The following is a 15658-nucleotide window of genomic DNA, read 5'->3' on the forward strand; positions in this document are numbered from 1 at the left end:
CTGAAATCTGGAATTAAATCAGATTTTACCATCTGCCACAGTGGGATTCAAATCCATATCCTAGAACATTAGGCAGAGGCTCTACATTGGCAGCCTAGTGATGTTACCACAATGCCACCACCTTAACTTTGTTTTTAATGCCTTTAACCTCATTCGAATGAATGAATTTTTAACTCTTTAAAATTGGTACATAATAAATGGGAACAGTTGGCCAGTTGGTCCCTCGAGACTGTTCCATTCAATGGCTTAGCCGATTTTCTTCAGTTTCACTCTTCTGCCTATCCCCCATAAACACAGACAAGGAGGGTACAGGAGAGTTAAACAGCCTCCATTGTCTTGGAGAAATGAATTCTGAAAATTAAATAACCCTATGAAAAATGAAATTCTTCCTCCACTCCATCTTAAATGGAACAGCCCTTATTTGTCTTCTACTATCAGATTCATGAGGAAATATCCTCTCAGCATTCATCATGTCAGTAAAAGCCAAAAAAAACTGCAAATGCTGTAAATCGGGAATAAAGATAGAAGTTGCTGGAAAAGCTCAGTAGGTCTGGCAGCATCTCTGAAGAAAAATCAGAATTGTTGTTTTGGTCAAATGATCCTTTCTCAGAAATCTTCTGAGAAAGAGTCACCGGACCCGAAATGTTAACTTTGATTTTTCTTCACAGATGCTGCCAGACCTACTGAGCTTTTCCAGCAACTTCTGTCTTTATTCATCATGTCAAGCCTCTTCAGAATCTTATGTTTTTGTAAGAGCATGGCATTCTTCAAAACTCCAAAATATTCCGAGCAGCTTACTCAGACTTTCCTCACAAGTCAGCCTCCAACTCAGAACATTCACCAAGCTGATTCCTCTGAACTTTCCTAATGCAAAGATATCCCCATCAGGTAAAGAGTCCGAACCTGTTGACCTCCCCAGTGCTGTGTACACTTGTAGCAAGACATCCTTATTATTAATATGACACCCCACTAATTAAGGGCTGTACCTGCAGGCTGCCTTCGTGATTTATGAATAAGGACATAGAGATCCTTTCATACAGTTTTTTTTTTCCATTGATTAATAATCTGTTTTTTCTGTTCTTTACATCACAGTTCAATTTAGTACAATGTATGTGATTCTTACATATTGTCATTTGTTTGAGTTTGAATTTTGAAGTGGTTGCATGGGTTTGTGTCTGTGTATGAAATGGTTTTGTAATTGACTGGAATAATAATGGGAACTTGTTTGAGTTGAGGGTTTTGATCTAACAGTAAATATTGAAAATCATTAGTTTTCTTTCTGTTTTGAGGAAGCAAGAATTCATTTTTGCTTAGAGAAAGAACTCTGATTGGAATGGCTTTTGGTTTTGGTTAGCAAAGTTCTGGTTAAACGTAAGAATAAGTTTCTCTTGGAGAAAAAGGGTTAGTTAGAAAATAGATTACCTCAGCGTTACAGGGTTTTGTTTGAAAGTTCTAGTTGAGAAGTATTTGGTTAAAACCCTGAAGGAGTTATGTGAAGCTGAGAAAGTCTAACCTAAAATATGTGAATATACAAGGAAAAGCTATCAAACTCTAAAGACCAAGAATTGAAAGAAACAGATTAAGTTACCCCTATAGATGGGATATCGAAGGATAGTTGAGTGAAGTGATGTTGAGACAGCTGGGATTATATTTTTACCATGTGCTTCAAAATCTTTTAAAATTGTGTTACATGTAAATAGCATGGTTTATTATGTTTTAACATTTTTTACATCTTTTCTATTTTATTAAAATTAAATCTGCAGTATTGTGTTTGTTTCGGTGAAAGACCACAGATCATTTTTAAAAAAAAACATTAATTACCAAACTAGATTTCAGTCAGCTAGTAAAGATCATTGCACAAATTTTGAAGATAGCTTCGAATGTTGCTAAAACTTTTCTGAAAGGTGAAGATGTTAGTGGATCATTTGAAAACTTTTGACTAAAGTGAAACAGCATGTTAGCAGGCAAATTTAAACTTGGGAGTAAAAGCAAGATCCTTTGTAAGGATGAGCTGTTTCATGTGATTATCTAATGTTTAGAATTGGAAGAAAGGAAACCTGAAATTGGGATATCACAACTGGAATTAGCTGCGTTGTAGTGAGAAATAAAAAGATATTTGAGTTATCATATGTACTCGAGTAAAAGTCAATCTCATGTATAAGTTGACCCTTTTTTGGCAAAAAAAAGTCTGACATGTTTTATATAACTCATGTAAACGCTGACCCTAGTTCTTCACAGATAATAGATCAACATTTTGTGAATCAAGGTATTATCCTGTACGTAAATGTTCCGATGAGGAAATGAACTTTCTTTCGTGCTGTTATGTGTTTTGAAATTTCTTCTTTTTGTGTAAAAATGCCCTCCAGAACAAAACAAAAAAAAAGCAGCATTTAAACTGAAAGTTATTGAAGTTGCAGAGAAGACGAATAACTGTAGCAGCAAGATAATTTTGCATTCGCAGAAACTTGAGAAAGATATCAAACCAACTTCAGACAATGCTAAAATGAAAGTGTACCAACAGAAGTAGATCTAGCAAGTGGCCACAATTGGAGAAAAAAGTTGCTGAGTGGGTACTTGAAAATTGACAAAACGTACAACATATTAGTCATGAAACCATCTGAATCCATGCATGAAACGAATCAAAAGATGGAATTTTGGATTTTAAGACGAGTGCTAGATGGTGTACAAGGTTCATGAGAAGGCATGACTTAGTATTTTGCAGAGAAGTAAGATAGCCAACAGCTTTTGTGCAGAACTAGAAGATAAGATATTACAGTAATTACGATAATCTGTTTTGTTTCTTTTATTCATTTAGAGATAATTGGGCTTCCGCTAATGATGCGGTGTTTTGGACTGTAGCATGAATTTCAGCCCCTCAAAAGTAGTATCAATGTAATAGTCAATCCCCCCTAAACTTAACCTTTTAAAAAGTCTTAAAAAATTCGACTTTTACACATGTATATATGGTAGAAGAAAAATAAAGTCTCTAAGGGAAAGCAAGGAAAGAGAAAAAGAAGGACATTAAGTTAAGAATACTTGAAATGGAAACTGAGATAAAAAACAAAAGCAAAGGCACTTGGAAGTAAAGCAACTAAGTCCAAAGAGGGAGAAATTTTTTAAAAGGTGTTTAAGCATAAGAAATGCTTAAAGTGAAGAAAGAAGTATTAGCTCTGAGAATGATTCTGGTTCCAAGGAGGAATTTAATTTAAGTAATAAGCTGCAGAGTGCCTACATTTACTGAGGAGGCAAACATGGTTTCTCAGAATATTTACAGAAGGGAGCAATGGTTCAGGACAATTGTGAAATGTTGTCTTTGAATGCTGAAATGAAGTCTCTGAAACTGCTGGAGGTTAAATATTTCAACTCAAACAGGAGGTATTTCCTTTGGTTTACATACTTGATTCAAACATATGAGGATATTAAGAGACAGTGGAGCAGACAAGGTTCCGCATGGTAAGCTGGTTAGCAAGGTTAGATCACATGGAATCCAGGGAGAGCTAGCCATGTGGGTTGCAAATTCGGCTTGAAGGTCAGAGACAGAGGGTGGTGGTGGAGGTTTGTTTTTTGGACTGGAGGTTTGTGACCAGCGGTGTGCTATCAGTGATTGGTCCCTTTCGATGTGAATATAGGAGGAATGGTTAGAAAGTTTGCAGATGACCCCTAGATCGGAGGTGTAGTGGACAGTGAAGGTTATCTCAGTACAACAGTACCTTGATCAGATGAGCCAATGGGCCAATGGGCCAAGGAGTAGCAGATAGAGTTTAATTTAGAAAAAAGAGGTATTGCATTTTGGTAAGACAAACAGGTCAGGACTTGTACACTTAATGTTAGGGCCCTGGGTGTGTTGCCAACAAAGATACCTTGGGGTTCAGGTTCATAGTTCCTTGAAGTTAGAGTCACAGGTAGACAGGGTAGTGTAGAAGGCGTTTGGTACACTTTCCTTTATTGGACAGTGCATTGAATATAGGAGTTAGGATTTCACGTTGCAGTTGTACAGGACATTGGTTAAGCCACTTTTTGGAATACTGTCTTTAATTCTGGTCTCCCTGCTTTAGGAAAGATGTTAAACTTGAAAGGATGCAGAAAAGATTTACAAGGATGTTGCCAGGCTTGGAGGTTTGAGCTATAGTGAGAGGCTGAATAGGCTGGGATATTTTCCCTGGAGCATTGGAGGCTGAGGGGTGACCTTACTGAGGTTTATAAAATCATGAGGACATGGATAGAGGGATTAGCCAAGGTCTTTTTCCCAGGGAAGGAGAGTCCAAAACAAGAGGGCATAGGTTTAAGGTGAGAGGGAAAAATATTAAAGGGACTGAAGAGGTAACTTTTCATGCAGAAGGTGGTCCATGTATGGAATGAGCTGCCAGAGGAAGTGGTGGAGACTGATACAGTAACAATATTTAAAAGGTATCTGGTTGGGTACATGGATAGGAAAGATTTAGAGGGATTATGGGCCAAATGCTGACAAATAGGACTAGATTAATTTAGATTATCTAGTCAGCATGGACAAGTTGAACCAAAGGGTCTGTTTCTGAGCTATACAGCTGTATGACTAAGTCAGTCACTGACATTGTCTGATGATATTATTTGCCTTCCAGAATGGTTAATGATGCAGAAAATATTAATTGAACTTGAATAGGGAAGTTACAAATTAGACCCATTATACAGAGTTGGATTACTTGGTAAATGGAGAAATTGTAATATGAACAGTGAAACAAATTCCTATAGAGGGAATTAATTTTATTTTGGGAAATAACCTGCCAGTCTCAAGAATGTTGGCTAATGATAGTGGAACAACCAATGGAGATAAAAGAACCTGAAATATTACAGGAGGGAGCGTCCTAGATTGTTTACCACCTGATTTGTGACTGGGGTATGGAATGAAAGCAGGAACATGGTACTTAGTAGGATGATCATCCATGATCACATTGAATGTTGAAGCAGGCCAAAGGGTTGAATGGCCTACTTCTGTACTTGTTTTCTATGCTTCTGTGATCTCGGAGCCTGTAGAATTAGACAGCAAGAAGAGGAGCTCATGAATCAGTTATTGGATATGATTTTTGAAAATCTAACTTTAAAAAGTATAAAGAACAGGGTTGTGATGTTCAGTCCATCTTCTTTAATAGAAATACAGCAGACTGTGGAATTGAGAGATACCAAACAGCCTATTCAGACATTGAATCAGAAACAATATCTGAATGTTTTACTTGAAAGGTAAAGCACTAAATGACGAAATAGAGACTACTTCAAATACTAGCCGATGAGAAATTGGTTGTTGATCAGGTCCTATTTAAGGTTTGTAACAACCTTACATTTTTCCACCTTATACTCTATCTGTCAAAGATTTGAGAGGTGTCAAAAATATCAGCATTCAAATAGAAGCTATGTATATTGCTTGTTACACATTGAAGATCGCTGCTACATGTGGAAGAAGGAATAAAATTTGTTGCTACCATTTTGTAGTAAAAGTCATGCCCTTTATGAAATTAGTCAGTGCTTTTGTTCACTTTATGCATAAATATTAGTATATTCCTTTGTTTCTTTTAAGTATTTAAATAACTTTTTTATATTACCAGAAAATCTCAAATGATTCAATTTTGTTTCAGGAAAACATTACCCAGTATGGGACCTTCTGGCTCTTTTCAAGTTTCTGTTTCATGAATCTGCTCTTCACCATTTTCTTTGTCCCTGAAACAAAAGGGAGAACATTGGAACAAATTGAGGCCTATTTTAAAGCAACTACTTAAGGGCGGTTAAATGAATCAATTATTTTAAAGCTGCTTTTATTCAATATTGTATACCTGTGATTGTATACAATTCTTTTAAAGTGGTAATTAAACAGTACCAAACCCTGGGCCCCTGTTGATACTGCAACTGTCGATATCATATCTTATCATTGTTTATTTCCTTGCATTGGTTCCCTGCTCATCTTCCCCTATAATCTGTTTTAACACGAAACACAAATTCTAGGACCAGAAGTCACGCTACACTGGTGTATATATAGAAACAGAAGACTGGACCCAAGTGAATATAGTACTGTACAGATTAATATTTTTATGTTTTAAAATTTTATCTTAAATTTGTTTTGACAATTGTCCATGGTCACTACAGCAAGCCAAATTTGTATGAGTCATTTGGTGGAAAAATCTCAAATGGCCAAGTTTGTATGCAAACACTTATTTGGGGTAATTTGAAGGATTGTGTAAACCAGAACCAGCAAATGAGAAGTCCATTTTCATTTCTCCCAATTCCCTACTATCCAAAGTCAAAATTGCCACCACAGTGTCTATAGCAAATTTGTTAAAAACAAGTAGCAAGGCCCATTATCCAAAGCAACTACTTAATGCAAGCCTAATTTCTTTCAAAAATGTGTAATTATCGTATTATTGTAAATTGAAGAGAATTGACAAGGTTACTTATTCCTTGTTGCTTTGATATGTTTTATGTTTTAACAGAAGATTACATACTTGGACTTTGTTTGTAACCCTATTTAACACACTACCTCACTGAATAATGTCAGCAAAATGAAGCATGTTGTTAATTTTATGTTTACCTTGCTTGTTATAAAATGTGAATTATAAAATACTTGCTTGGTTTTTAAAATTATGTTGAATTTTTTTTTGCCAATATTGTAATAAATCGAACATAATGGAATCTAAGCTGTTGTATGTCTAATCCACTTCTTTAATTAGACATTGCCTTTCCTGATCCAAGCATGAGTACAACTCAGCAACTGTGGTTATTTCATTGAAAATTGGGATTTTACTGCTTTTAATGTACAAAGTGTAATTCTATATCTTGACAAAATAACCCTCACCATCCCTATCAAGTTAAGTAGAAAGGTTCAGATAACAATTTGCCAACAAGAAGAGAGTGAGCTTTGGTTAGATGATAAGTATATGTGTCTCATCTTTTTCACTCCCCAAGGGTGGTGTTTGTGTGAATAGACTGAAGAAAAACTGGATGATTCATGATCCATTTTAGAGAGCATTAGATAACTCAGTTGAATAAGGAGCTTCAGTTACTTGGACAGTAATATAATTGTTTCATTTGCGCCTCACCAACCACTGCCAATAGTGAAGCAGGGAAAGGAATTTTGATCCTAACAACATGGCTCAATAAGTGATTTGGAGTGGGTGAAGTAAAGAGAAATGTACTAGCCATAAATGTCCTGTTACTTGTTTTATAGGGAGCTTTGCCACTGTTTTTGACAAATCTTACGTCATTCCTAAATCTAATACAAACAATTTAACATTGCATGCTGTATGAATTATTTTTCTTTTTTAAGCAACCGTCATAAAGCAGATTATGTAATAGTATCTCAAAAAAACTTCATGAAAATAACAAACTGTTGGAATTGTTCTTTGAAGATAAGGAAATTGTGTAAAGAGTTATCAACCCGTCACTTAACGATAGATAATTCACTAATGGAGCTATTCATTTTAACTTCCCTGATAGTGAGTCATATACTAAAAGTTACCATTCAGCTTTAGCTGAACTAAAGTCACAAAACAAACATTAAAACCTCATTCTCCGTTTAATTATCTTTTCGAATAAACAAATCACAAAGTAGTGTGTAGGTGCAGCCTTTTTTTAAAGAAAGTTACCCTGTTTTATGGTGAGTTAAATTTTAGTGACCCTGCACATCCTAACAGTCTGTGAGTACACCCTGCATTTCAACTAAGCAGTTGGTTCAGCACAAAATCAGAACATCATGGATGTTCAATCTACAAATTAAAAACAGAAAATGCTGGAAATACTCAGCAGGCTGGACAGCATCTGCAGAGGAAGCAGTTGATATTTCTGGTCATCATGAAGGGTTATTTTTAACCTGAAATATAAAGCATAACATCAAGATGATTTTAAAACAAAACTATCAACTCTGGGTCTAAGCCAGTTGCTACTGATTGTTCAGAATGTTTCAAGTGTCTAAACTGAGGGAGGGATGGGGAAAGCTGTACATTCTACCCTACTTGCTAAGAATTTCCATCATTTCTGCTTATGTTCAGATTGTTGCTCTCACTTCATTTGTTGCATTTAATGCGTATCCTTGTATCAGATCTGAAAAAAAAGACAATGGACACGAGTACCCAGAAGAAAAGATTAAAGGCATCTTCCAAACTCAGTCCAGGATTTAAACATACCTTCCAAAGTTGATTTTGAATTTCAGTACTGAAGAGGTGTTGCATTAACAGCATTATGATCCTTCACACACTGTCTCTGGGCTGTTGGCATAAATGAACATGAGGTTGGGGGAAGTGAAAGGTCTTAGTAGCCTATTCATCACCTCACATATTGTTCAGCTTCTCTTCTGTAAATTATTATCTATTCATAGACATAAAACAAATTGTTCACTGAAGGTTTTGTTCATTAAATATTTTAAACCCTGGATGTTCTCCATGTCAGTTGTTAAGGACCAGACCAAGCCGCCTTCAAATATATCAAGAAGATAGCCTAGACCCTAATTTTTTCTACAGTTAAAATACAACATAAGAAGGAAGAATTGGTCTAACTTTAACTCTTGGAAAACTTTAAAAGAATAATAAATTAACTACTAAACAGCAAGTGTTTCAATATAGTAACATCCGATAAACACACCCTTGTCAAAGACCAATTCAATAAAATAGATTGTCTCATAGGCAATTCTCTAGTCCAGGAGGAAAGAGCATTGAGAGAAAATTCTCTCCGAGCGCTCTCCAGTGTTTTGTGAGAGAAGGGAGAAATGTATAGCAGCTTCAAACCCCCAACAGCTCCTGAAAACTGAACTAAAACCCTGGTTCTGCTGAAATCTGACTCTACCCATTCAGGCTGCTTTTATTGTTCCTTTTTGTTTTTAAAAAATGCGCCAAGGCCTCACAAGTTGTTTATTAGCTTGGAGGAGACAGCTCGGTGTCTTTGGCTCAAAACTTCTCTTCAAAGAAAAACAAGACAGAAGATGCTTGCCAGTGATGTACTTGATGCTGCTAGCAGCTGCTCAGTTTCTACTTGTATTATTTCCCTTGACTTTTACTTTAAATATATATGAATGTGGAAGAACATCTAATTAAAATTTAATAATTTTTAAAGCATGGTGGGATCAGAGTCCCACACTCGGAAGGCAATACCACTCATTGAAGAAGTCAGTTTTGGTGAGTTTTGGATTGATTTCAAATGAAAGCTTGTTACACTTTTCACAGATCCAAGTAGCCTGTCATGGGCAAACAGACTTCCTGTTTCTACTGTCACTTCACAAAGGATTATGTTGATGTTCATACCATCATGCATCACTGCTCAACAACTCATGCATTCAGCTGTGAAATTTTCCAAGCTGTTGACATTAATGTCAGATTGCTAGAATGTGTCTTTGAGCACAGTGAGAACATCAGAAACACTGTTTCCAGTTCCTGTACCTGCTACTCTTTACACTCTACAGTTTTCCATTAGAAGCAATCTATCCTGTTTAACGGACCAGGCAGCATCAGAGGAACAGGAAAGCTGACGTTTCTGGTCAGGACCCTTCTTCACAAAATCAGCTTTCCTGTTCCTCTGATGCTGCCTGGCCTGCTGTGTTCCTCCAGCTGTACACTGTGTGATCTCAGACTCCAGCATCGGCAGTTCTTACTATCTATCCTGGTTCACAGCTGTATTCTCATCAGCACGACCTCTATACGAAACCTATGCCCTCCTTTTGTCATAGAAGCTGAGAGTTTGTGGATGATTTTGCAAACTAACTTTTAAAAAAACTCTCATTTGATGGATCTGAAGTGTTGAAAGTGAAATTGACCAAGCCATAAAATGCTGTCAACTGAATCCTAACCAGAAAGATGCTGGCTAGTTACTAAGTAATTACTCCTACAATAGTACAACAGCAATTCATCCTGGTTGCACCCTAAATGTATTTGTACCATAACTTACTTAAAAATTGACTTTTTCACAAATTTAGAGTAAAGTGATTATTTTACTGACTTTCTTTTCTACAAAGTCAAATAGAACCTTTTGATCAGTTATTCTTCACAAACCAACGTTTCTTTTCAAACTACTTGACAAAAATTACCTCTGGGACAGCTTCACTTCAACCCTCTGTACAAAATGCCGTAGGTGTAAGAAGAGGTGCTTCTGGAAATAGGCTAGCTCGTATTAAAGAATTGCAAGCAAGTTGAAAAGATAGGAAACAACTTTGCACTCGAGTCACACCAGCTTTTCAAAAATATGTTTTGTGGAAGCCAGAATAAACTTCAAAGTAATTTCAATCTACATCATTTACAGTCTGAACTTCTTTGCAATGTGAGGGTTTATTCATTAAACAGATACACTTTTAACTAATGCATATGGATTTCAATTAAATCGATCAGGAATTGCTGTTTGGCCCAACTAGCGCACTATACATTCAGGTAGTGCATCCATGAGTAATGAGTAACTTGCTAAGCTTTTTTTTTCAATTTTAAAAAACTCCTTTGCCAAAGGTTTAATACACATTCAGACCCATTACTGTGGTACAGTTTGTCTGCAAGTTGACCTGTGATAAACACTGTAGATGTCTAGCAGTCCATTTGTGAATCTGAGAGAAAGGCATGTTCAGGAGAGAGTAGCTGCATGTGTGAATGAATGTTCTGGAATGAGGATGAGTGAATGTCTACATATTAAGCAGAAGTTGCAGCTACCTTTCTGTACCTGAAGAATTTCTTTTGCTCCAAATGTAGGAGTGTAGACTTACAGCTGGTGTTTTCTTCCTCCCATTTTGATATACTTCAGTAAAAGTAAAGGGTGCAGGATTTTGATGGAAGTTGCCTACTTATAATGAAGTTGTGAGGGCCATACATAAATATGAAGATTGAAGGATTATGACAGAAATAAATATTGAGGATGATAATTTTCGAACTTGTATCCAGTAATGCCAAAGATCTTTTTGTGGTTATGATCATAAGACATAAGAGCAGAAACTTAGGCCATTCGGTCCATCGAGTCTTCTCCGCCATTCAATCATGGCTGATAAGTTCCTCAACCCCATTCTCCTGCTTTCTCCCCGTAACCCTTTGTCCCCTTGATAATCAAGAACCTATCTATCTCAGTCTTAAATGTACTCAATGACCTGGCCTCCACAGCCTTCTGTGGCAGTGAATTCCATAGATTCACCACTCTCTGGCTGAAGAAGTTTCTCCTTATCTCCGTTCTAAAAGTCTTCCCTTTACTCGAGGGCTGTGCCCTCGGGTCCTAGACTCTCCTACCGATGGAAGCATCTTCCCATCATCTGTCTTGTCCAGGCTATTCAGTATTCTGAAAGTTTCAATTCGATTCCCCCTCATCCTTCTAAACTCCAATGAGTATAGTCCCAAAGTCCTCAATGTTAAGCTTTCCATTCTGGAGCCCATTCTCGTGAACCTCTTCCGAACCCACTCCAGGGCCAGTACATCCTTCCTGAGATATGGGACCCAAAATTGCACACAATACTCCAAATGTGGCCTGACCAGAGCCTTATAAAACCTCAGTAGTACTTCCCTGCTTTTATATTCAAGTCCTCTCAAAATAAATGCCAACATTGCATTTGCCTTCCTGACTACTGACTCAACCTGCAAGTTTATCTTGAGAGAATCCTGGACTAGAACTCTCAAGTCTCTTTGCGTTTCAGACTTCTGAATTTTCTCCCCATTTAGAAAATAATCCATGCTTCTTTCCAAAGTGCATGACCTCACACTTTCCCACATTGTACTCCATCAGCCACTTCTTTGCCCACTCTCCTAACCTGTCCGAGTCCTTCTGCAACCTCACCATCTCCTCAATACTACCTGTACCTCTACCTATCTTTGTATCGTCTGCAAACTTAGCCAGAATGCCCACAGTTCCTGATATGGGAACAGGAATAGGCAATTCAGCCCATTGAGTGTGTTCCACCATTCAATGAGATCATGGTTGAACTGTGGTGCATATCCCTTTAACAGCTTTGCTTAACAAAATAATTATGTCTCAGATTTAAAATTAGCAGCTGATCCAGCATGCAATGCTGTTTGTGGAAGAGAGATCCAAACCTCTACCATCCTTTTATGTGTTGAAGTGCTTCCTAACATCTCTTCTGAATGGTTTGGCCTTAATTTTCAGACTAAGCCCCCTAGTTCTAGAATCCCTAACCAGTGGAAATAGTTTGTCTACCCTATTGGTATCTTGAAGACTTTGATCAGATCAACCCCCAGCCTTCTGACTTTCTATGCCATTTTCCAAGTCGTTAACAAATGATGTGAATAATTGAGGCCCTAACACAGACCCTTGTAGGTTATCACTGGTCACATCCTGGCAACTTGAGTACTTACCCATTATCCCTACTATCTGTCACCTGCCACTCAATCAATTACCCAGGCATGTTAGTAACTTCAGTTCCGTGAGTTTTTACCTTAATTAACAGTCTGTTATGTGGAACTTAATCAATTGCCTTCAAGAAGTCCATATAAACGACACCCATAGGCATTCCCCTATTCACTATCTCTTCAAAAAAATTCAGTGAGCTTTGTCTGTCATGAATCCATGCTGGCTCTCCCTTTCAAGATTCAGTTATCCTATCAATGGTTAACAACTCCAGCAATTTCCCCACCATAGCTGTTAAGCTAACTGGTTTGTAATTCCCTGGTTTTTCTATATCACCTTTCTTAAAAATCAGATCCAGAGGGATGACTTCTACATCCTGAGAATTCTGAAAGTTCATAGTTAGGGCATCTACAATGTGCTCCCCTTTAATACCCTTGGATAGAAACATTTCCTAGGGATTTGTCACTCTATAATTCCATTAATTTCCTCATTACCAATGTTTTACTTACGCTAATTTTACTCTGTCCCTGTTCCAAGAGCCAGGAGGGGACATGAGAAGTCTTTAGCAGGTAGAATCAAGGAAAACCTTAAAGCTTTCTATAGGTATGTCAGGAATAAAAGAATGACTAGAGTAAGATTAGGGCCAGTCAAGGACAGTAGTGGGAAGTTGTGCGTGGAGTCCGAAGAGATAGGAGAGGCGCTAAATGAATATTTTTCGTCAGTATTCACACAGGAAAAAGACAATGTTGTCGAGGAGAATACTGAGATACAGGCTATTAGACTAGACGGGATTGAGGTTCATAAGGAGGAGGTGTTAGCAATTCTGGAATGTGTGAAAATAGATAAGTCCCCTGGGCTGGTTGGGATTTATCCTAGGATTCTCTGGGAAGCTAGAGAGGAGATTGCAGAGTCTTTGGCTTTGATCTTTATGTCGTCATTGTCTTCAGGAATAGTGCCAGAAGACTGGAGACTAGCAAATGTTGTCCCCTTGTTCAAGAAGTGGAGTAGAGACAACCCTGGTAATTATAGACCAGTGAGCCTTACTTCGGTTGTGGGTAAAGTGTTGGAAAGGATTATAAGAGATAGGATTTATAATCATCTAGAAAGGAATAATTTGATTAGGGATAGTCAACACGGTTTTGTGAAGGGTAGGTCGTGCCTCACAAACCTTATTGAGTTCTTTGAGAAGGTGACCAAACAGGTGGATGAGGGTACAGCGGTTGATGTGGTGTATATGGATTTCAGTAAAGCGTTTGATAAGGTTCCCCATGGTAGGCTATTGCAGAAAATATGGAGGCATGGGATTGAGGGTGATTTAGCGGTTTGGATCAGAAATTGGCTAGCTGTAAGAAGACAGAGGGTGGTGGCTGATGGGAAATGTTCAGTTACTAGTGGTGTACCTCAAGGATCTGTTTTGGGGCCACTGCTGTTTGTCATTTTTATAAATGACCTGGATGAGGGTGTAGTAGGATGGGTTAGTAAGTTTGCGGATGACACCAAAGTCGGTGGAGTTGTGGATAGTGCGGAAGGATATTGCAGGTTACAGAGGGACATAGATAAGCTGCAGAGCTGGGCTGAGAGGTGGCAAATGGAGTTTAATGCGGAAAAGTGTGAGGTGATTCACTTTGGAAGGAGTAACAGGAATACAGAGTACTGGGCTAATGGTAAGATTCTTGGTAGTGTGGATGAGCAGAGAGATCTCGGTGTCCATGTGCATAGATCCCTGAAAGTTGCCACCCAGGTTGATAGGGTTGTTAAGAAGGCGTACGGTGTGTTAGGTTTTATTGGTAGAGGGATTGAGTTTCGGAGCCATGAGGTCATGTTGCAGCTGTACAAAACTCTGTTGCGGCCGCACTTGGAGTATTGCGTACGGTTCTGGTCGCCGCATTGTAGGAAGGATGTGGAAGCATTGGAAAGGGTGCAGAGGAGATTTACCAGGATGTTGCCTGATATGGAGGGAAGGTCTTCTGAGGAAAGGCTGAGGGACTTGAGGCTGTTTTCATTAGAGAGAATAAGGTTAAGAGGTGACAATAGAGACATACAAGATGATCAGAGGATTAGATAGGGTGGACAGTGGGAGCCTTTTTCCTCGGATGGTGATGGCTAGCACGAGGGGACATAGCTTTAAATTGAGGGGTGATAGATATAGGACAGATGTCAGAGGTAGGTTCTTTACTCAGAGAGTAGTAAGGGCGTGGAATACCCTGCCTGCAAAAGTAGTAGACTCGCCAAGTTTAAGGGCATTTAAATGGTCATTGGATAAACATATGAATGATAATGGAATAGTTTAGGTTAGATGGGCTTCAGATTGGTTTCACAGGTCGGCGCAACATCGAGGGCCGAAAGGCCTGTACTGCGCTGTAATGTTCTATGTTCTATGTTCTATGTTCCCAATCCACTCTTAATTCCCTGACAACATTGGGCATGCTATCCTTCTTTTCTACTGTAAATACTGAGGCAGAGTAATTATACAATGTGTGCCTTTTCCTTATAGTCATTGACAGTATTCCCAGTTTCGGTCTTTAGTGGGCTAACATTGCTGCCGACCACCTGCTTTCCCTTTACGTATCTATAAAATTCCTTTTACGTATCTATAAAATTCCTTTTACGTATCTATAAAATTCCTTCTTATCGATTTTGATGTCCCTTGCAAGCTTCCTTTTTAACCCTTTGGTAGCTCTTATTAGCAGCATTGTGGCCCTTTGCTGGTCTTGTATGTTTCCCATTCAGTAGGATCTGTGCTGATTTTGCATATTTACAAGTCCTTTTTTGGTTTATGCTGTCCCTGATCACTTTAGGTTATTCATGACAAGTTTCTTTTTGTTATGAAGTGGAGCTTTTCCCTCTCAGGGTTATAAACTGGTTTTCTATTGTGTTATATATTTCTTTAAACATCCTCCACTGTTCTTCAGTTGTTTTACCCATTGGTAGATTTTCCCAGTTAACTGTGGACAGTCTCTGTCTCATCTTACTAAAGTTGGTGTTACCTAAATGTCAAACTCTAGTAGCTGATTCATGCTTTTCACTTTCAAATGCTATAGTTTGCTCAAACAGTGTTTTAGAACTGATGACGTTTAAGGCCATAGAAGATTTAGTGTTAAATACTTTTAATTTGAGGGTCCAGAGTGCAAGTCCCTGTACAGACAGCTTTTGGCTCAGTGGTTAGCAGTGCTGCCTCACAGCGCCAGGGACCCAGGGTTGATTCCAGCCTCGGGTGAATGTGTGGAGTTTGCACATTCTCCTCATTTCTTCATGGGTTTCCACCAGGTGCTCCAGTTTCCTCCTACAGTCCAAAGACGTGCAGGTTAGGTGGATTGGCCAAGCTAAATTGCCCTCAGTGACCAGGGATGTGAAAGCGAAGTGGATCAGCCATGGTAAATGTGGT

General features: G+C 38.3%; 1 protein-coding gene across 2 annotated transcripts in view; it reads left to right on the forward strand.

The window, feature by feature from the left end:
• Window positions 1–6654, forward strand: part of slc2a8 (solute carrier family 2 member 8) — a 30944-nt gene extending 24290 nt beyond the window's left edge. Inside the window, exon 10 of one of the 2 annotated variants that reach the window (XM_048613632.1) lies at window positions 5127–6654. In XM_048613632.1, the coding sequence (XP_048469589.1) occupies window positions 5127–5150 (24 nt within the window). In that variant the 3' untranslated portion in view covers window positions 5151–6654. The remainder of the gene's footprint in view (window positions 1–5126) is intronic. The other variant, XM_020521032.2, reaches the window with a different exon arrangement.
• The last annotated feature ends 9004 nt before the right edge of the window (window positions 6655–15658 follow it).

The sequence above is a fragment of the Rhincodon typus genome, chromosome 28, assembly GCF_021869965.1.
Source record: "Rhincodon typus isolate 14 chromosome 28, sRhiTyp1.1, whole genome shotgun sequence".
In the NCBI taxonomy this organism is placed as follows: Eukaryota; Metazoa; Chordata; class Chondrichthyes; order Orectolobiformes; family Rhincodontidae; genus Rhincodon; species Rhincodon typus.